The following is a 22,439-nucleotide window of genomic DNA, read 5'->3' as shown; positions in this document are numbered from 1 at the left end:
CTGAGGTTATTGATAATTTGGCTTAGCAGTGAATAATATTTATATGCCCATTATTACGAGATCTTTCTTTTGTTTTCTGTAGTCAGGGGTAAACTGTGTCTTTTAGTAAGTTGGAGACTAACAGTTCTTTAAATGTTGAATATCTGTTGTTGAGGAATTCAGTTCTGTAATTCTTTTGTGAGAATTCATTATTTTGTATGCTGTAACAGCAAAAGTAGTTTGGTCTAAGGGGAGCTATTTAAAATATCAGAAGCACCCAAGAAATAAGAAGTTAACATTCTACTTGAGGGGATAAGTGAAAATATAAATGATTTAAGTATTTACAGAAATAAGTAAGATACTACTCCAGTCGTTTAACTGAGTGATGATGTCAGACTAAACTTGCCTTGTTTTCAGCTTTTTTTGTCCAACATGGTGGGATCCTTTTCCTCTGGGTGACCCAGCCAGGGCCGCACAGAGAAAGAGCACTGGCCAGTTTGAAGCGAGATGGCAGTTGGGATAGTTTTAAAGATTAACTTTGTTTCACTTTAAAAGCTTGAGTGCCAATTCTGGTGAGAGTATCAGGAAAACAGGTTGGCTCATATGACAGTGTTATAAAATGATTGTATGCAACCTTTCTTGAAGGACATTTAGGCACCATCAAAAGTACAGCAAGATTCATGTACTGAGATGTTCATTATAACATTGCAATAGCAAAATACTAGCAACAACCTACTGTTCACTAATGGATGCTTAGTTATTTAATTTATAGTACAGGGATATTTCACAGGCATTTTTCTAAGGGACCTTAGGTCTATATGTATTAATAAAGATGTTCTCTGTGAATAACCCAAAGAAAGGTGTTTACAGAAGAGTTTACACCTGTGTGTCTGGGTGTACATGATGATGTTAATGTGTGTATATACACACATTAATATAAGCATTAATATAAACAGTAGTAATATCTGGGCAAGTGGGATTAGAGAGAGGAATGGGAACGCTGCTTTATGCCCCCGTCACATTTTAAAAGACAATTTTTTAAAAGCCTAAAACTCAGTACTCCACTGTAAGAGATTATTTAGTCATACCGTAAGGTGTTCTCAGAGCTGCACTCTGCTCTATGATTGTGGGCCCAGAAAACTGTCTCGCTCAGTGGCATCTGAGCCTATCAATCTTCCTTGTCCCCGTGGTATAAACATGGGAGCGGGAAACCTAATAGTTTTGTCACCTTTTCAGTACCAGGTTTTCTTACTATATATACACCCACTGTTGTGTATGTCTGGGTTTATTTTTTCTTGTTTTGCTAAATAACTTTATTTTTTTCCACATTGTTTAATTATTCAGGAAGTAATCCTTGTGAGAACCTTGATTTTTTAAAATTTCCTAGCAATAACTCATAGCAATACAGCCTTTATTCTATTTACTGTTTGTATATATTTAAACGTCAAACTTCTGTTTAAATTATTATTAAGCTAGCTTCCATATCACTTACTTATCATTCCCATGTCTCTTCACTGTACCCAACAACCCATTTCTTACTATTCACTAACCATTTCTGTTGGTCTCAAGCTAGCAAGCTCACTAGCATGGGAGGAAAGCTTCCTTTCTCAGCTCTGTCACCTGTTACTTATATGCTGCTTTAAATAGCTGCAGCCTCCCTTGTGGTTGTATCACATTGCATACCTAGTTTACAGTTCAGTTTCACCTCACATCTCTTGACTTTCCAGGGTTTTCTACTGTTCAATCATATTGGGGTTATTTTCTTATGGTAGGTTTTTTCTCTAAAAGCTGTTCCCCCCAACCCACCCCCACAACCATTTTAAAGTTTCTTTTGCTTTTTTTCAGTAAGGACTTTTTTTTAAAGCAACAGTCCAGTTTCTGTTGAAATTTTTTATCCAAGTTTTTTTCATTTTAATTATGTATAAAGGTAATAAATGAAGGCAGCTTGTAACAGCTACTTGATCATATCACATAGGACATTTGCCTACTCAATACCCTTTTATATACTATAGTTTTTAAGCAGAATTTCAGTCGAGAAGACAATGTTATTTTCTATATCACTTTAGATTACTTTTTAATCCTTTTCTTCCCCCATACTTTATCCAGGCCTTTATTAAATTTCCCACAGAGCTATTACCTCTCATAAGTCTTCCAAATGGGTAATGGAGGCTGGGCTCCACTGAATGAAGGCACATTCATTTGTTTTGGAATGCAGAGTTCTCTACATGGTGGATTGCGCTTTAATTTAGTGTCCTGTCCAGTGTATTTATCTGTAGTTCTGCCTTTTCAGTGTAAAATTTTGACAATGGTCTTGAACCTGTTACTTATTCCTTTGTTCATATATTGCTTTAAAAAGCCTGAGTCTGTGCTGCTCACTTCCAACTTACAATTTTTATGAAATCAAGGTTGTTGTTAACACTTGACACCCTCTTTGCCCAGTGAATGTGGTGAAGTAAAGGGAATGGCAGGTATTGGTCATTCATGATCTGGGAAAGAACCATGGGGTGAGGAGGCCCTGAGACCAGGGCTGTGGAGCAGTGATTTGTAAGAGCAAGCCAGTTATCTTCCCCTCTTTCATCTGGGTTTACAGGCATTTGTTTTCATTTTAAAGAGCTTGCCTTAAGAAATTTTCCTTGAGATTATTGAAGTCATAAAATTATGATGGGGGAAAACTGGTCTCCAGAGACACAAGCCCGTAATTAGCCAGTGCCGAGAGGGAAGGAAGAAGAGCCATGGCCTGGGTTGCACATCTAGGTCTTTCCATCTGTGGCTCCATGACCTCAAGATGTGTTGACTGTTCTTTTTTTCTTTTTAAGAGGATGACTGACTGTACATTGATACCTAAGATCTTCTCCTTCTCATTTCTGTGATCCGTTGTTTTTCACTTGACCATAATCTTCATCTCCTGAATGGGTACCACTGCTCAGTATTTATTAATTTTTGCACATCACTTTGCAGTTGTAATATACTATATGTCACTTGTAGAGTGCAGAGAAAATATTTCCTTTAAAATGTAACTGCTTACTGTGAATGAATATGCCTTGATTATCAAACACATAATTTTATTTTCATTGATTGGCATTGTAGCTATATGTCAGGTGTTAGGGTAAAAACTGCTCTGCTACATTTAAAACCAACAGAGGAAGTAGGTTGTCAAGGATTTTCTGAGAAGAGAAGAATGCTGGAAATATGAATACAAATACACTGCATAGATATGCCGTAAATCCGTATTAGCTTCTCACTGAGAAGTTGCTTCATGATGTGCATTGCCCTGCACTGTGGATGGCTTGGTGAAGTAGCGTGCATCGCAGAAAAGAGGGTAGAGTGTGTTTTAAATAGATGTTTCCATTAAGATTTTGCAGATGACCACTCATGTTTCTTGATCATCTCTGGGGAAATCATACATTGCCTGTGACCCTGACATTTTCAGGTACTGCTGTCATCTGTCAGGCCGAGATTCCCATGTTTCTTTTCTGGCCTGCTGTGATTAGGTAGTATGCCTTTGGAATGACAGGGTTCTTTCTGTTTGCTTCCGTGGCGTGGGGAGCATGGTTTCATGCACCTCCATACTGAGGACAGGAGAACTGGAGATTGCAATTAACTGCTGGTATCTTTCAGTGCCTGCCAAGCAGAAGATGTGGATTCAATCCTTGGGTCGGGAAGATCCCCTGGAGAAGGAAATGGCAACCCACTCTAGTATTCTTGGCTGGGAAATCCCATAGACAGAGGAGTCTGCCAGGCTACAGTCCATGGGGTCAAAGATTCAGATACAACTTAGTGACTAAACTACAACAATAGCAATCTTTCAATGTGCCCTATCTCTAAAATTTTTCCCAGATTTTTTTTTTTTTCCAATTTATCTAGATCATTGGTTTTGATTTCATTGTGGACTTGATGTCACAGGAATGTTCTGTGACTTGAGAATCTTGCCAGTCTTTTACTTTTTTCTCTGCAGTTCAAAGGTGTATTCCAAGTTTGCAGATTTAAATTGGACATTTGACCAGCTGATTTAGTTCTTTGACAGTGAGTGTCCCCTTTTTGCAGAAGTAGAGTGTAGTTAAATATATATATAGTCTTCTGATTTTAAAAAAATGGTAAGTATTGGATATTAAAAGAAATAATTTCATTAAGATGTTCAGGTGTACACAAAACTAAAGGTTTAATGAATGCCCGTTACCCAAATTGAAATTTTGTTAATTATCAGTATTTTCTCCCACAGCTGTTTCTCTTCTTTCTGAAATATTTTAGGGCAAATCCCAGACATTGTTACCTGCATCTATCAGTAGGCCCCTCTTAAAAATACTAATATTTTCTTAAATAACCGTAAGAACATTATCACACAAGGACAGTGATTTATTTTTAACATGCTGTGAATCAAGCTGTAACAAACCAAACTACGAAAAATTTTGTGAGTTATTTAAGAGTAATATACTATTAGGTAATACATTATTATTTTGTGTACATGGATTTATACATTTTTAGTTAATAATGAACAATGTGTTGTTACCATAAAAAAGCAAAGCATCAAAATTTGTATATTAAAGTGCTGTTGCAATTTTATCAGTAGCCTTCTAAATATTTTTAGGTGGTTAACCTGAATTTGCATTTTTTAGAAAAGTTTCTAGTTTTTAAAGCTTTTTAGAAAATGTAAATCTTATTTCTGTTTTGACTGTATTTTATTAGTCTCAAGATGGTATCATTGTTTTTCCATATTTCCCTTTGCTTTCTCTCACTTCTGCATCTGGGTCATCTCTGACTATTTGACTTTGTAAATCTGCTGTATAAAAAATTTTGTGGAGTTGGAGTGGGGTTTAGATTTCTTAGGTGTCTTTCTGATGCACTTCCTTTTTCTAAAACCCTCCTCAAAAAAATTATTTTCCATAACATATGACTCTTAATTTTTCTTTTGAGTTTTTTTCTTTATTGTTTGGGAACCTAGTCCATTCTAAAGGAGATCAGTCCTGGGTGTTCTTTGGAAGGAATGATGCTAAAGCTGAAACTCCAGTACTTTGGCCACTTCATGAGAAGAGTTGACTCATTGGAAAAGACTCTGATGCTGGGAGGGATCGGGGGCAGGAGGAGAAGGGGACAACCGAGGATGAGATGGCTGGATGGCATCACTGACTCGATGAACGTGAGTCTGAGTGAACTCCGGGAGTTGGTGATGGACAGGGAGGCCTGGCGTGCTGCACTTCATGGGTTCGCAAAGAGTCGGACATGACTAAGCGACTGAACTGAGCTGAGTAGCAGAATAATGCTTCTAGGGAAGAGCTAAGTTATAATGATTTTCCCATTAAAAAAAATAACATTTACTTAGGTCTTGCCAGTGTTTGCTTTGGTGTCTGACATGGAAGCTTTAAGTAAAAGCATAAACTTGAGAAGTAAAAATTACCGACACACAGAAAAACTCCAAAGGATAGTGTAATTTATAGACTGCTGGGTGGTAATGAACATGCTTGGTTTTTAACTTAATTTTTGGACTGTCTTTGTTAAATTTAAGAAATCATGCATGCTACTTTCTACCACTTAGATAATGAGGCTTTCAGTGTTCAGTATATCATAGTAAGTTGTCAAATTTTTTGCTCTACTTACTTCCAGACAATGCATATTTACTTTGAAGAAGGTGTTTTTATTTTATTTTTTTTAATTTTGGCTGTACCATGTGCCTTGTAGGATCTTAGTTCCCCAACCAGGGGATCAAACTTGTGTCCCCTGCACAGGAAACACTGAGACCTAACCGCTGGGCTGCCAGGGAATTCCCTGAAGAGACTATTTTAAAATAAGCCATGTCCCCTCTGATACCACACATTGGACTTCCCAAGTAGCACTAATGGTAAACAACCCACCTGTCAATGCAGGAGACACAAGAGATGTGGGTTCAGTCCTTGAATTGAGAAGATCTCCTGGAGAAAGGAATGGCAACCCACTCCAGTGTTCTTGCCTGTAAAATCCCATGGGCTGAGGAGCCTGGTGGGCTCCAGTCCGTGGGGTTGTAAAGAGTCAGACACAACTGAGCACACGCTTCCCTCCAGAGTTGTTTGGCTTGCTTTAAACCTGAAAACATACAGCTAAAAATCATGTATTAGAGAATGTCCTACTTAGAATTACTTACCCTGTTTTTAAAAAAAAATTTCATGAACTTTGGTTCTGATTTTTGTAACCTACCATAGATCCATCTTAAGGAATGGTAGCCCAGTGACAGTTCTCAAACGTGGCTAGAGAAGGAAGAGAAACTAGGAAAAGAACATGCCAATCTCTTCAGCCTAAGAGTATGGGAAATTTCTATTTCAGGAAAGAAGTATATTTCTTAAAGGGCATCATTGTATTTTGTAGTACTGTATAGCAGCAGTCCTGCTTTTCCATAGCAAACCATCTCTCTCTCTCTCTCTACTAGCTGCACTCTTTCTACTCTAAACTCTAATACACTTTATGCAAACTTTTTTTGCATTTACTTATACAGATCTTACGTTCTTTTGCTAAAATTTAAGCTTCTTGAAGGCAGATTCAGTTTCAGAGTGGTTTTTGTTTGCCTTGTAGTATGTGTGTGGGAAATGTGTAGCATAACTTTCAGTAGAAATTTAAGCCTGTGGTCTTTGTGAATTTAATAGATGCTAACATTATACTCCCCGTAGCCCAGCTTATAGATTTCTATTAAGTCATGTAGAAAGCATAAATATTTCATGGGGGGTGGGAAATACAAGGAATAAAACTGCTGAGCTCAAGAGATAAGGCACAAATATATTGTTTTGGTGATTCCTCTTGACATTGTATTACACACTGTATTATACATTGTGTGTGTATATTTCCCTCTTACTACCTTTCATCTTTTTTGCCCTATGCTTGTTCTCAGTAGCTTTTATTTCTGCTATTTTTATTATTTCTCCTTTGAATAGAAGTCTCCCTTCCTCTTAATACAAAGAACACAAACATTAAAAAACTTTTTAAAAAAACTTAAACTTTCATCTCAACAAGGAGCCTTTGATATTACACATGACCAGTTTTTTTCTTATAATTTAAGCAAAGCCATGTCTGTAATTATTTTGCCCAGAGGCTATTTGTCATGAATATGCAAAAGCCATGCTCATCTTCCTTCATTGCAGTTAGCTTTTTCTTAGACATCCTTTTGAATCCACTTAAATTTGATTCTTCTAGAATTTGTCTATCTTGGCACAGTATTTTTCTCTTTCAATATGAAGTCCTTCTTTTCTTAAGTACTAGATCACTTGCTAAATTTTTTGTTTTTGGGCCACACCACACGGCACTCAGGATCTTAGTTCCTTGACCTGGGATCCAGCCTGTGCTCCCTGCAATGGAAGCATGGAAGCCTAACCACTGGGCTACCAGGGACCTGGACTACCACTGGACCTGATCATTTGCTAATTTTTTTCTTCCTCAAACTAAATATTGGACCTCAGGAAAATGTTGAATTATTTTGTAAGCCCTTAAGAGAGCTACAGTAGCCAAGTTCTTCTAAATTGTGCTTGTTAAATACTAAAGTTCTGATAACTGACTACATTAACTTTTCAGAACTTACAACAAAATTTCAAACGAGAGAGAACGCATAATGAACCCCCATGTACTCATCATCAGATTCAGTAATTATTGACTCAAGGTCAGTGTCCGTCCTTCTGTACCTCTCTCTCCTAAATGAGTTATTTTGAAGTAAATCCTACACATACATTTTAATAAATATTTCAGTTTATATCTCTAAAGGAGAAGGATTCTTTGTAAACATAACCCCCAAAGTATTATCTTTGTTATTTTTGAACCTTACTGGATTAATAGACATACCATATTTTTATCAAGAAAGCTAGGTAGAGAAAGTTGCCTAGTTTCTTCAACTTTCGTAATGTAGTTAATCGCAAGGAGAGTTGGAAGCAGACTGATCTGAACATGTAGATAGAAAGCCATGCAGATAGCTTTTACCCTCTTCACAGAAGAAGCCCATTCTTTATCCTGGTCACTTACTGCCATGGATGCAACTCAGGGAGGTCACCATCTTTTATCTTAATAAAATTTAGGAAACCATGCTGTCTGAATCCTTGACCTGTTTAACAGACTTGGCCCTTGACTCGCTTTCTGGAACATCCCAGAACTACATAGAAATCATTTCTAAAATCCCAATAGACACGTTTTGCCAAGAATGTCAGTTGTCTCTTGACAGTTTGGCATTAACCTTTAAATATTAGATTGTGTAATCATAGTGCCATTCAAGGAAAATACAGTGGTGGGTGGCTGGCATTTTAAAAGTGAAATGAACTTGGGTTCCTGGGAATGTTGATCATTATTCTACTGAAAATGCTGATATTCCTTAATAGTGAAACACTAAGTAAGTAAAAAGCAGTATTTTACAAATAACTTAGAAGTGAGTAAAATGCGAGTTTTATGGATTTAACTTATTTTTACCAGAACAGTATCTGAAGGGTGTCTTATATTTTCAGACTTTGAAAGTGAGACAGTAATGAAGGAATCTTCTAGTGAGTTCCCGCCAGGCTACTAGTCTGACCAGCACATATCCAAAATAGATCATTATTTTTGTCATTGTAACCTGCCTTCTCATTTGCCTTCCTCGCCCTTGACTTTACAGCAGAGAGCAGAAAGAAACTCATGGCCTGTACCGTAAATACACATGGTAACAGTAGTCAAGTAATTTTATAGTTTTTTGGGGCAAGTCATTCATTCATGGTGATGGAATGACTTATTTTTAATGCAGTGTTTTTCTTTCAACTAAACTTAAATTTTTTTTTTCCATCTGATTTAGTATCTGTACCATTGCAAGGCAGCATAAATTTAGCACAGCTTCTTCATTTTACCAACTTTGTAGAAGTGTTTAAAGGTTTCTTTCAGTTTACTTTTAGCTTTTCATATGAAGTGGACTATAAGAACTCTTTAATTTACAGTATAAATATAATTAAAGACAGACCCAGTGTATCTGGAATGTTGGGTTATACCCGGGATCCTGGGAAAGAGGAGATTTGGAGCATTAATTTCTAATCTCATTTTAACATGACGTTTTCGAAAGGAGAATCTTCTTTGGAAAATAGATAAAAGCATGGACTAATCCCAGACAGATCACAAAATGAAAGGAACTCACATTTACTGCATCCACCTAAAGGATAGAAAAGATATCTTCACTTTTCTAGAGGGGACATTCATATAGATAACTTATACTTTTAAATGATTAATTAACTAATTGCTATAGATGAATGTCATTCATAGCAAATTAGGTCTGATAGGGAATGCTGCTTCTATAGAATTTTATATTGTAAAATTAGTTTGACTTTTGTTAAACTCGTTTAATCCCCTACCTTACTCCATTATTATCCTTGCAGTTTTTTGAGTTGAATATCTGAGATATCTTATGTGGCACTACAGTATATTCATCTTGACTACTTCTGGATACCTCCCAATTAAACAGAAACATATATTAGAGGAGCTCTAGATGGTGAGAAGGCACTAGTATACACTAATGGACACTAATAACAGCCTGTTGTATAAATGGCTTATAATTCTTTCAACCAGTTTCCTAGTGATAAATACTTAAATTATGGACTTCCCTGGCAGTCCATTGGTTAGAACTCTGCTTTCACTGCTGAAGGCCTGGGTTCGATCCCTGGTTGGGGAACTGAGATCCCACAAGCCACGTGGCATGGCCAAAAGAAAAATCCAAGACAAAAAAATACTCAAAATACTCAAATTATTTTCATTTTTAAAATTTATGGTAAAAAAAATTATACATGCATCAGATAGTCTTACTTTTAGTAAACTTTTTAATAGGTATACAGAAAGTGCACAAATCATTTTTGTAGCTCACTGATAAAATGGAAGTGTAAACGTGTAATCCGCACTCTGGAAGTCCCTTTCAAACCCCTTTACAATGACCACAGTCCCCACTAGAGGGTAACTGTCCTAATTTCCAGCATCTTGATTCATTTAACCTGTTTGAACTGTGTGTAAATGGAATCATACTGTATGTGCTCTTTGGTATCTGGCTTTTACTTAACTGTAATGTCTGTGAGAGTTCATCTGTTTACTTGTAGTGGTGGTGGTTGTTGTTTTTGTTTTTTTCTGACTATACTGTTGGGCATGTGGGATCTTAGTTCCCCCAGCAGGGATCAACCCCTCACCCCCTACATTGGAAGTATAGAGTCTTAGCCACTGGACCACCAGGGAAGTTCCAGGTTCATTTTTTATTGTTACGTAATACTCTGTTGGGTGACTGTACAATTGTTGTTTAGTCGCTAAGTCGTATCTGATTCCTTTGGGACCCCATGGACTGTAAGCCACCAGGCTCCTCCGTCCCTGGGGATTTCCCAGGCACGAATACTGGAGTGGGTTGCTGTTTCCTTCTCCAGGGGATCTTCCTGACCCAGAGATCGAACACATGTCTCCTTCATTCACAGGCAGATTCTCTCCCACTGAGCCACCAGAGAAGCCCAGCTGTACCATAATTTATTCTTTTTATTGTTGATGAACTTTTGGGTTGTGACCTAACTTTTGGATATTATAAATAGTGCTATATGAACATTCTTTATATATATATATATATATATATATATTTGTTTATTTTAATTGGAGGTTAATTACTTTACAATATTGTATTGGTTTTGCCATGCATCAACATGACTGCCACAGGTATACACATGTTCCCCATCCTGAACCCCCCATGAACACTGTTTTTTAAATTTTTTGAATTTATTGGCTGGGCTGGGTATTTCCTGCCTCACAGGCTTTTCTCTAGTTGTGGCAAGTGGGGGCTCCTCTCCTATTGCAGGGCAAGGGCTTCTCACTGTTGCTGAGCACAGGCTCCGGGACACTCGGGCTTCAGTAGCTTTGGTTCCTAGGCTCTAGAGCACAGGCTCGATGATCTTGGTGCCTGGGCTTCGTTGCCCTGAGGCATGTGGGATCTTCTGCACCAGAGATGGGACCTCTGTCTCCTGCATTGACAGGCAGATTCTCTACCTTTGACTAAGCCACCAGGGAGGCCTTTTATGCACATTCTTAAACATGTATTTTGGTGAACATAGCTCTTCCTGTCTACTAGCAATAGTGCTGATGGATATAGGGCATATGTGTGTGCAGCTTACCGTGCCAACAGTGTTCAAGTGGTCGAAACTGTATCACACTCCTGCCAGCAGTGTTGTGTTTTGTTTATTTTTTAAAATAACTTCAAAGAAGTGAAATTTGAGTGAAAGAGTAAATTCATCTTTAGAGTATAGTGCTTAAATTTGGTCTCAGGAATGCTAATTTATACTCCACTGAACACTGGGTTTTATCTAGCTCCTTCATCTCTATCGATTAATAATGGAAAATATCTCATTTTTAAACTAATGAGTTGGGCTTTTTATAGCTTAATTTCAGTTTTCTTAACTTTGCTGTTCTGGCCTTTTCTTCCTAGTTTGTGCCTTCTCCTTTGTTTTTTATAATGAAGAAGTTTTAAATGTGTATGTGTGCTTGCATCTGCTAATTTTTCCCTGTGTGGTTTCTGCCTTTGGTGTCATTCTTAAACCTTTTTTATCTTCAAAATTTTTTTTTTGTTTTCTTTGAGAACTTAATTGTTTGTATTTAATTTTGTTTATTGTAACTAGATTTGACTTTTTCTTTCACTAATGCAAGGGAGCTTTTTGAGTTGTTTTTGTTTTAAAACAAGCACTTACTTTAACTTACTACATTAGCATTAGCTTTGGAATGTTTGTAGAGGGGTGTCAGAGTGTGACTGGCCAGGAAGGAGTTAGTACACCAAAACTTATATTCATGTGTCATCTGACCAAGAGAAATGAAGCCAATTTTCCAATGTGGTTGCTATTTGAATCCTTTCAATATGCATGTTATTAAAAGTAGTTTTTGTTTAGAAAAGAATGAGATCGAATAGACTACATTATCTTACTTAATATCTCTAGTTACTCTTAAGCAAGGACTTTGCCAAAAATACACCTGACCTCTGTTCTGTGACCTACAGGACAGAGGATTTGGAGAGTCAAATTTCAAGCCTTAAAAAATAACGTTTTTCTCTATTTAAGAGATCACTTAAATTTTATTTGGCATTTTTCTTTTTGTATAATAGTATACATAATTAAAATGTAATTTGTACTTCTGATTGAGAAAGATGAGGCCAGTCTGTCATATCTTCTTATGGTGGGTTTTTTTTTTTAATGTTCCAGTGGGATTTGAGAGTTCTCCAAAGCCCCCACCACCTAAAATTTTTATCACTAAAGTCATTATTGGGTTAGACCACAAAGCAGAGACAAAACAGAAATTAGACCAGAAGCCCTATCTGGAAATGGGTTGTTTTGGTTTCTGTAATTGAATCTTAGCACCTTAAAAGAATGAGTCTCAGGACACACAAAATCGACGAGGAAGAGAACCCAGAAGTGCCAGCGCTCTGTGATTCGAGCCCCTAAACACATACAGAGCTAGAGGCCAGCCTAAGGAGGATAGAGGCGTGTGAGTGAGGAAGAGTAGCTGAAAATAAATACTACAGACAAAGTTTAAAAGTATATATATATATATTTTTTTTTTTTTGGCTGTTTTTTTGCATTTGGCAGTGCTACTTTTACAGCACAGTTGTATCACTAGTCATTTCAATTATTCTCTAAGCCAGGAGAAAATTATCAGGACTTCCTTAGAAAATCTGTAATTTTAGGCACGCATTTCCAGTTCAAGAAAATCAGTGTTTTACTGAATGCTTGAATTTGACTAAAGGGAACACTGGATTTATGTTAAAGGATCATTGGGGAGAGGTTGGGGTGGGGAGAGAACAGAGGGGAGAAAAGCTAAAATTAAGTTCCTGTTTTTCATTTACTTACATACACAATGCAGTCTTACACATCTTACATATTTAACCCATTTATTCTTCACAGAGGTCTGTAAAATGGTGTTTTCCTGATTTGCCAAGAACAAAAGGCTCAGGGAGTGAGTTTACATTGTTTTGTCTAGGCTCAAACCCACCAAATGGCAGTCCTGGGATTTGAGCACCAATCTCCCTGAATCTAAAGTTCATTCATATTCTTTTCACAGGAGTATATATTGCCTTTTAAACTACCAGAATTATCATATTTTATATTTTATTGGTTTCTTGTAAAATGTTGGTAACACTTTCATTGACATATCTTGGGGGTACCATCTTTAGTTCTGGGTAACATAAAGCTTGTGTAATTTCCTTTACCTTCCACCTTAGTATTGAGAGTAAGCATGAGGTTACTATCCTAGGAGGACTCAATGAATTTGTAGTGAAGTTTTATGGACCACAAGGAAGTAAGTATATGTGTTGGTATGTGTTTTTCAATTTTACTTATATTTCTTAATAGACAATGTGAATATCAAGATAGATGGTGATATGTATAGTTCTTGAAAAGCAAATTTAATTGAATTCTAGAACCAGTAAGGAAATCTTGCTGTTAGGATAAATATTCTATATGCTTTTTCTCTTATCTCTGTGTTAGTGTGACTTAGTCACTTAGTCATGTCCAACTCTTTGCAACCTTATGGACTGTAACCTGCCAGACTCCTCTGTCCTTGGAATTCTCTAGGCAAGAATGCTGGAGTGGGTAGCCCTTCCCTTCTACAGGGGTCTTCCCAACCCAGGGATCAAACCCTGGTGTCCTGCATTGCAGGTGGATCTTTACCATCTGAGCCACTAGGGAAGCCCTGTGAGACAGTATTAAACATAAGCTGTGAATTCTGGGTTTTGTAGAAATGTTTTTGTTGTTTTCGGGGAGGGGTGGGTTAGGCACAGGATAGACTGAGATAGTAAGCTATTACTTACCAAATGATTGAACAGTGTTTGAAGAATCAGGTAAATTTGAAAGAGAAAATGAATCTATGCTAATTCTAGATTTTTTTTAAGGAAAGTATTACATTTGAACATAGAGTACCTACTAGTTACAAGAGTTCCCTGACTTTTGAAGCAGTTAATTTGCAAGATTCTCAAAAGAGATTAGAATTTAATGTTTAACTTACAGTCAGATTCTCTTTTCTAATTTGGAGACAATTCTAATGTTTTAACATTTTTGCTTTTATTTCAGCACCGTATGAAGGCGGAGTATGGAAAGTTAGAGTGGATCTTCCTGATAAATACCCTTTCAAATCTCCTTCTATAGGTATGTAACTACCCAGTTTCTTTCCTTAGAGAATTTTGAAATGGAGGGGGAAAAAAAAAAAAAACAAGCCTACATTTTATGGGAGTTAATTAATTCCAGAAGTATCTGCTCTACTGAATTTTCCCCCTTTTTTTGGCTTAGGTTATTTAGTAATTTTAAGGAGGGACTTCCATAGTGTGATAAAAGGTGTTTAAATATATCCTTTGCATGCTTGTAATGATTGTAACTCTAGATTTTTCTGTCTTTTAGGGTCAGATTAAATAATTTTAAGACCCACTGTCCATTCAGGCTATTAGCAGTAAAATAATAAACATCTTAAATCTCATTTTAAATGCCAATTATTGAAATGAATATTATATAGTGCCTATTCTGGTTCTGTCATTTAAAAATCCTCCTTATACCCTACTTTTGCTTTTGTTCACTCCAACTCTATGTACCTTTTTCCATTCTTTCCAAATCTTTTTAACCCTCTAAACGGCTAAAGAAAGTAGAATAGAAACAAATCTCAGTAGGGTTACATAAAATAACTTCTGTGGGGTATTTTTTCCTCACCTTCATCTTCTGCCTTAATTGGTGATATTAACTTATCACCCCCATTAAGGCATTTAGTGACAGTTTAGATATTAGCATCAGATGCTGCGGGGGTATATTTTGGTTGAGCTTGATACCTTTAACTATTTTGAGACTGTAGAATGGTAGTAACTTAGCTAACTTAAGCCAGCTTTTAAAATTTTCATTCTGTAGATGATTTTTAGATGTTACAAAGAATGGGCCAATTTTAAGAAGGAAGAAGAAAATAAAATTGGAATATGTTTAGAGCGTTCTCTGTCACAGTGAATCACTTATTCAGAATTGTCAGACCTAATGCTTAAAACTCTTGGAATTTACACTTCTCCCTTGCCCCCGAAAAAGGGTTTTTTAAAAGAGGTGAACCAAAGACATTCCGAGTTTTGTGTTTTAATTCTAAGCCCCCATATTTCTGTCCGGGATAAATAATGTGAAAATGTTAGTAATTTCCAATCAAATGCAGTGACTTGTCCCCCTAACATCTAGGTACTTTATATGTTTTACAGTTTAAGGCTATAAAAATACTATAGAGCATCTATATAATTCCTTTATAGCCTGGGAACTCTTAATGTTCGTTTTAAGAATAAACTGATAGTTTCCTCTGAAGGGCCCTTAGCTGAGTTTTAAACTTGATATTTAACAAGATGGGCTTGCCTCCCAGGTGGCTCAGTGGTAAAGAATCTACCTGCCAATGCAGGAGACGCAGGTTCAAGTCCCTGGGTCGGGAAGATTCCCTGGAGAAGGAAATGGCAGTGCACAGCAGTATTCATACCTGGAAAATCCCATGGACAGAGAAGCCTGGCGAGCTGTAGTCCATGGGGTCGCAAAAGAATCAAACATGACTCAGCAACTAAACAACAGTTGAGGAGATACTTTATGGATAATTGAATTGGAAATCTCCCATTGCTATAAGAACCTGCAAACTGTAGAGTTATCAGATGGTGATATAGGAAGGGTGCTCTGAGGTGCTGAATCTTTGAGACAATTCTTGAGTGTATCTGACTTAATACCTTAGCACAGGTGGGACAGCAGCTGTTTCTCAGTTCCTTGTGTGGTGGAATGTAGATAGAATCTTTAAACCTTTATAAACAGAATATCCAAACCATATAAATTCATTCAGGTATATTTCATAAGTAACTATTTACCTATAGAACTAAAAATTTGCTTGCTAAACCTAGATTCCTAGTCAGAAAGGAAACAGAATAGCTTGATGAAACTAACAATGAACCAAAAAGTGCAATTACATATCCTACAGAAACGTAGTCATTTCTCAAATCTTAGCATGTTTCCAGGTAACAATTATTTCATCATAACTTTCAAAGTAAAACTATCTGAACTTCAAACATTGTTTGTTAACTAATGATGCAACAGAAGCCTCTGTACTTTCTTAAGTTAATGATGTAACATGGAATTGGTTAGGACAAATGACTAGGCTAACTTAACTTCTTGATAATGTTTCCTTTCCCTTTCTGTGTGCTTTTAGAACTTGATAATACCTACAAATGTGTATGTACCATCTTCTCTTAGGGAAGTAGATATAGTTGAAATATTTTACAAGCTGTCCTGTTTCCTCCAGAGGAAGATTGGGTAAGAATTTTAATCAGTCGTGTGGGGTGACCCATTTTCAGGTCATCAACAATGTAATTACTGTTGCAATGTGCTTTAAACATTTTGAGAGGTAGTTGCTCCTGCAGAGTAGGCAAGGGTTTGTTTTTGAATTGTAATAGATAGCTGCAGAACTATACAGAAGAGGAAATAAGATAAATCCAACCTCACTGTTCTTTTTAAACCCTGCCTCGGTAGTATGTAAGCAAGCATACCCTTTCCGAGCCAAATTTTGATCTCTTAAATATTAAGATGTGTAAATTTAGATTAAGTGTTTTGATGATTAGGTCTTGGGGTTTTAAAATATATATCTCTGTATACTTTTTTGTTTAATGTTGCTATGTATATTTTTTAATTGTATAAATCCTCCTTATCCATAGGAGTGTAAGAAGGTCCAGGTGAGCAAAACTAAAGAAAAATTAAAATGTCTTATAATCCTGTCCCTCAGTGGGTATTATTATTTACATAAAGTACATAAAAATGTACTTTAAAACATTTTTCTCTAAATATTTAAGTGTATATGCAATGTACTTTTATAGGTAAACTGTTAATTCCAAACACAGTTTAAGGGAGTTTTCAATAGTTACCTGACTGCTTGACATGTAACTGAAAAAGTCCTTTTAAAAACAATTTTCATCTTTAAGTAAGTAAATTAACTCCTTAATTTACTTAGATCTTAATTCCTCTTTGGAAAGAGAAGGAATATTAACAGCCTCCTGGGGAAGTTACCAGCTTATTCTTACAAAGCCATCATTGTTCCAAACATCTTAATAAGCTCATCTTTTGGAATTTTACATTCCCTTTGAATATCATGAGTGATGGCGAGTCTTGATGCTTTGAAGCTGGATATAAATTTTTGAAATGGCTAAAGGTCATTTAATTCCAGAGAATAAGATGAATTGAAAAACTAAGTAACATCAGTTGAAGTCTTTAATGATACATGATTATGAAACTGACTGAAGTTTAAGAGTTATGATTTACTTTTTAAACTGGCCCTTTGGGCTCTTTCAGAAAGAAATTCTAAAACTCCTTTAATCAGTTGTAACATCATTGAAATATTTGCATCGTCTTCCAGAGAGACTGCTTTGATATAAATCATATTTGAAACTCTAAGTTCTGATTTATTTGAAGGTCCAGACTTTTCTCTCCCCATTCAGAAACTAGAATGAGAGCAATGCTGCTGGGTGTGTCACCGAGTAGTTAAGAGGGTCTGATTGGTCAGTGGACTGATTATCAGGAAAGAATGGTTCTGGTCCCAGTTCTCCTTGACTCTGATGATACTTACCTGAATTATTTCCTCTTCTAGAAAATGAGATAATGTAATTAAATGGACTGTGTGCATGTTTGATATTGACCAGTGTATTAAATATTCAGGATATATGATATATGGCATTCCACCAGATACTTAGGAAGGCTGTAAAAGGCAGTTGGGAGGAAAAAAATATCAGTGTATTTAAAATATTGCATTTGCTCTAGTGACAGCATTTCATTGCTTTTTAGGAGAAGTGTGACTCAGCACCTCAATTGAGGAAGAGAATATATGGAGGAGATAGATGTTTACACGAATTGTATCTCATGTTTGAGAATAGAGTCTTTACAAAGCTTCAGAGAGGTGAAGGTGAACATAAGGACTTTATAAATACTCTTTCAAAACCCCAAGTAATGCCCAGTCCATGAGGATTTTGTGCTATGCAAAGAAGTTGCTGCGGAGACTGTCATAGTCCGTACTCTAGATTCTCACTTTTCGGTCATTACACATGTGCCCAGCTAAGAAGAAGCTTTTACCCATCTAAGGAAACAGACTTGCAGTTGCTGCCTGGGGGGAAGTAAAGATGAGTGATCCCATATATAAAGAGGTCACATAGAGCAATTTTTTTCCTAAAAATGAAAAATGACCAATTAGCATAGAATACAAAATAGTTTTGTATCCAATCCAAAGAATGCAAAGATTAAAAAATAAGAAAATATATGACTTTCTAAATTGGCAAGTTAAACATTGTTGGCAAAGGTATTATGATACAGCCAACCTAGCAGTATATGTTGATAAAATTTTATATCCTTTGAATGATTTTAGTTAAAATAAGGAAATATTCAGACATGTACACTAAGATTAATGCACAGGAGTATGTAAATTGCAGTCTTATTTTTAAAACTTAAAAGTTGGAAGCAACCTAACAACTCAGTTGATAAATAAAGTAGTTAAATTTTGGTTCCTTTTATCCCCCACCTTTCTTACGCCACATAGCATGTAGGACCTTTAGTTCCCCAACAAAGGATAGAACCTGTGCTCCCTGCAGTGGAAGCATGGAATCTTAACCACTGGATACTGCCAGGAATGTCCGAATTACAGTACATACTAATGGACAAAATGTTTTACAGCCATTACTCATATTTTAATATTTTAACACCATGTTTATTTTTTTATTTATTTTTTAATTGAAGGATAATTGCTTTATAGAATTTTGTCATCTTCTGTCAAACTTCAACATGAATCAGCCATAGGTATACATATATTCCCTCCCTTTGGAACCTCCCCCGCCGTCTCCCTCCCCATCCCACCCCTCTAGGTTGATACAGAGCCCCTGTTTGAGTTTCCTGAGCCATACAGCAAATTCCCGTTGGCTGTCTATTTTACATATGGTAATGTAAGTTTCCGTGTTACTCTTTCCATACATCTCACCCTCTCCTCCCCTCTCCCCATGTCCATAAGTCTATTCTCTGTCTGTTTCTCCATTGCTGCCCTGTAAGTGAATTCTTCAGGACCTTTTTTCTAGATTCCGTATATGTGTTAGAATACAATATTTATCTTTCTCTTTCTGACTGACTTCACTCTGTATAATAGGTTCTAGGTTCATCCACTTTATTAGGACTCAGATGCATTCCTTTTTATGGCTGAGAAATATTCCATTGTATATCTGTACCACAACTTCTTTATCCATTCATCTGTCAATGGACATCTGGTTGCTTCCATGTTCTAGCTGTTGTAAATAGTTAACACCATCTTTAACAAAAGAACACACAAGAGGGAATCCTCTGGTGGTCCAGTGGTTAGGACTTGGTACCCTCACTGCCAGGGGCTCAGGTCAGGGAACTAAGATCCTGCAAGTTGCACACAGCACAGCCCCCCAAAAAGATAAAATAGTGTAACTATAATTTTTTTCTCAGCAAATACCAAATTTGAATGCCAAATTTTGGCTATAGTTATCCATGGCTGTTACAGGAATTAAAGCCATATTCCTGTAATTCCCAAATAGTCTATAGGGACTATAGACTATAGTCTATAAAGTTCCCTTTTATTATAAAAGTAAGTATTTAAGAAACTTATGGCAAGTGTGTGTCTTTCGGATGTCCTGTCTGCATCTTTGTCTGAGTCTATGCTTTTCCTATCTGTTGTTCCAGAAAGCCATCAAGCAGTGCTTGGTCAGAATTCTCAGTTTGCTAAGGGCCTGCTGGCCCCCATGTTTCCCACCACTCCCCTTAATTTTTTTTCTTCAGTTTTAATTACTTGTGCATGTAAGTGTGACACACTGAAGTGACTTAGCAGCAGCAGCAGCGTGTAAGTGTACATACTGTGTCCTTTGTCTCTCTGCTTACAGTCTGGTTTACTCCATCTTGGAGCGTCTTTGCACCTTTACATGTAACCATTCTCCACTCCTCTCTTCTCCTTTTTGCCTTGCCCTTTTCCCTTCTCCTGTCCTGTTACTTTGAGCAATTCTTACCTGCTCTTTTCAGTCTGACTCTTCCACTTGTTCTCCTTTGTTCCATTTTTCTCTTCATGTGAACCAAAAAGACCCCTTTGTAGCTATTAATAACAGAAATCCTTTTGATTGTGTTAGAATACAATATTTATCTTTCTCTTTCTCTCTCTAACCCAAGGGGTAAAAATTATGTCTTTAATAAAATATGACATAAAGTATTGGATTTAAGGCTTTCAGCCTTTAAAGGTCTTGAAAAGGTCGCTTCAAGATCTGCAGTAGTATCCATCAGATCTGCCTATGTTACTTGAACAATAGCATCCAAGAGAATATTTTAAAGTTGTCATTGAACCTTACTTTTAAATGACTACTGGCTAATATATTAAGAGACATGCATTCTACTGATTTCAGATAGAACTATAGAGTATTACAGAATCTTTTGTAAGTAACCTTAAGAGAAGCTCAAGAACTCTGTCACCATTGATACTTTCTTAAAATGGAAAACTGTGTTGTAAGAGCCAGCTAACAAGTCTAGAAACTAACTGCAAAGTACTACACGTGTGTATCTCCATGTGAACAGTGAGGAGGACCTTCTCCCAAGAGCAGGCTATACGCACTGTGTGTCTGGACTGTAATTTGATAATACCAAAGCTGACTGCGTAAAAGGAGTGGTTGGTTGAGAGCAAGATTCTGGAGAGACCACATCATGGTTTGCCAAGTGTTGATAGAATGGCTAGGGGAAAACCAAGCTCATTCCACAGTATAATTGATGTCAGTAGCATATGGCAGGAGGTAGTCAAATCCATTTAAGTAAATAGAAACAGAATGAAAGTCATGGGCAATAACAAAAATTAGAATGCTATTTTGAGCCATACCAGTGGCCTTTACTAGTTCAGACTATCATAAATAGAATGGTTTTAGGTCATTCTGTTCCAAAAGGAAACTAGACTAGATAACCTCAGACTTCATTCTGAAATTCCCAGTCTGCTGCCAGTTTTTAATTAAAAAGGTATCCTGATGATCAGTGTACCATATTCTTTTTACTTGTGCCAGTGGTTAAGGGAAATGGTTTCACCTTTTTCATTGACAGATTTAGCAGACTCTTCTGGCATAATACACTTTTTATTTCACCATGGCCAGAAATTACCTCACAGTATTTTTGGGATGGAGTTCTATAATATGGTGTATGACTAACTCTAGAGCTTAGAATACTTACCATTTTCCTTTGTGTCTTCCTGGTTGGGAACATTGTATAGTTACTCCCTCAGGAACTAGTGTGAGTGACTTTGAGTGAGTGATGTTTAGTCAGAAGTGGACCAGGATTTGGAATAGAGAGGAGTGTCATTCATGAGAGGTTTGGGGTCAGTCATTTAACAAAGACTGATTTGAACCATTGTATTTCCACAAATAGAATGAATTCTTAGACTGAGGAAGCTAAAGTCCATTAAGATCACCAATATACTTCTCTACTTTTGTAACTTTGGGTTTGAATGTAGTTCCTGTTTAAAAATAGCTAGTTAAGTGCTACTGTGTAATGATCTATATTTTTTGAATTCCAGTAGAGAGAAACAAGGTTCTAGTAGAAGAGTTTGGAGAAGGCAGTGGTACCCCACTCTAGTTCTCTTGCCTGGAAAATCCCATGGACAGAGGAGCCTGGTAGGCTACAGTCCATGGGGTCACTAAGGGTTGGACACGACTGAGCAACTTCACTTTCACTTTTCACTTTCATGCATTGGCGAAGGAAATGGCAACCCACTCTAGTGTTCTTGCCTGGAGAGTCCCAGGGACGAGGGAGCCTGGTGGGCTGCCATCTATGGGGTCGCATAGAGTCGGACACGACTGAAGTGACTTAGCAGCAGCAGCAGCAGTAGCAGTAGAAGAGTTTTCTTAAAAAAAAGTTAAGATAATGCTATGAGACCATAAGCCATTGTTAAAAGCTCTCTTTTTACTGGTGTTCTGAAAATGAAATTTTTGGGGATATGATTTTGAAAAGATTATGTTTGGCAACTGAGGTGGAACCTCCTTTCTTGTAAAATGGATACAGCTTATATTATTTCTTCAAATCAGCTCAACAAATTTATCAGCTACCAGCTATGTGCAGGGCATTAGTCTAGATGCTAGGGACACAGAAGTGAGGAGATTGGTCTCTTGACCCTTAAATCCTTTTGGGGTAAATGAAGATGGGGGGCTGATAAAGCAAAAATTTTAATGTCTTGATAGGTTTATTCAGAGAATTGATGTAATAGAATTAACAATCATGATAGCTGTCTTAGATTAGATGTTCAGGAAGGGGATCTTTGACAAAATAATTTAAGCTGGGGTTTAAATGAAAAGGGGAAAAAAGCCAGCCCTGATCTTCCAAGGTCAGGTATAAGAGCATTTTAGGCAGAAAAACTGTGAAGACAAAGACACCAAGGCAGGAACTTAGCTGGCATGCTCAGGGAAGAGAGATGAGGCTGGAAGCCTGGGTGGTGAGTGAGATATGAGAAAAGGT

The 22,439-nt window shown here is 36.9% G+C and overlaps 1 protein-coding gene across 3 annotated transcripts in view; it reads left to right on the top strand.

Moving 5' to 3' along the window:
* UBE2H (ubiquitin conjugating enzyme E2 H) overlaps window positions 1-22,439 on the top strand; it is a 100,143-nt gene that overhangs the window by 42,480 nt on the left and 35,224 nt on the right. For 2 of the 3 annotated variants that reach the window (XM_068972327.1, XM_068972326.1), the window contains exons 2-3: window positions 13,157-13,233; window positions 14,004-14,078. In XM_068972327.1, coding sequence (XP_068828428.1) covers window positions 13,157-13,233; window positions 14,004-14,078 — 152 coding nt within the window. Of the gene's footprint in view, window positions 1-5,090; window positions 5,114-13,156; window positions 13,234-14,003; window positions 14,079-22,439 lie in introns of those variants that run through there. The other variant, XM_068972328.1, reaches the window with a different exon arrangement.

Source organism: Capricornis sumatraensis, chromosome 5, assembly GCF_032405125.1.
Source record: "Capricornis sumatraensis isolate serow.1 chromosome 5, serow.2, whole genome shotgun sequence".
Classification (NCBI taxonomy): Eukaryota; Metazoa; Chordata; class Mammalia; order Artiodactyla; family Bovidae; genus Capricornis; species Capricornis sumatraensis.
Note: the sequence above shows the minus strand (reverse complement) of the source record. Positions and strands in the feature narration are given on the sequence as shown.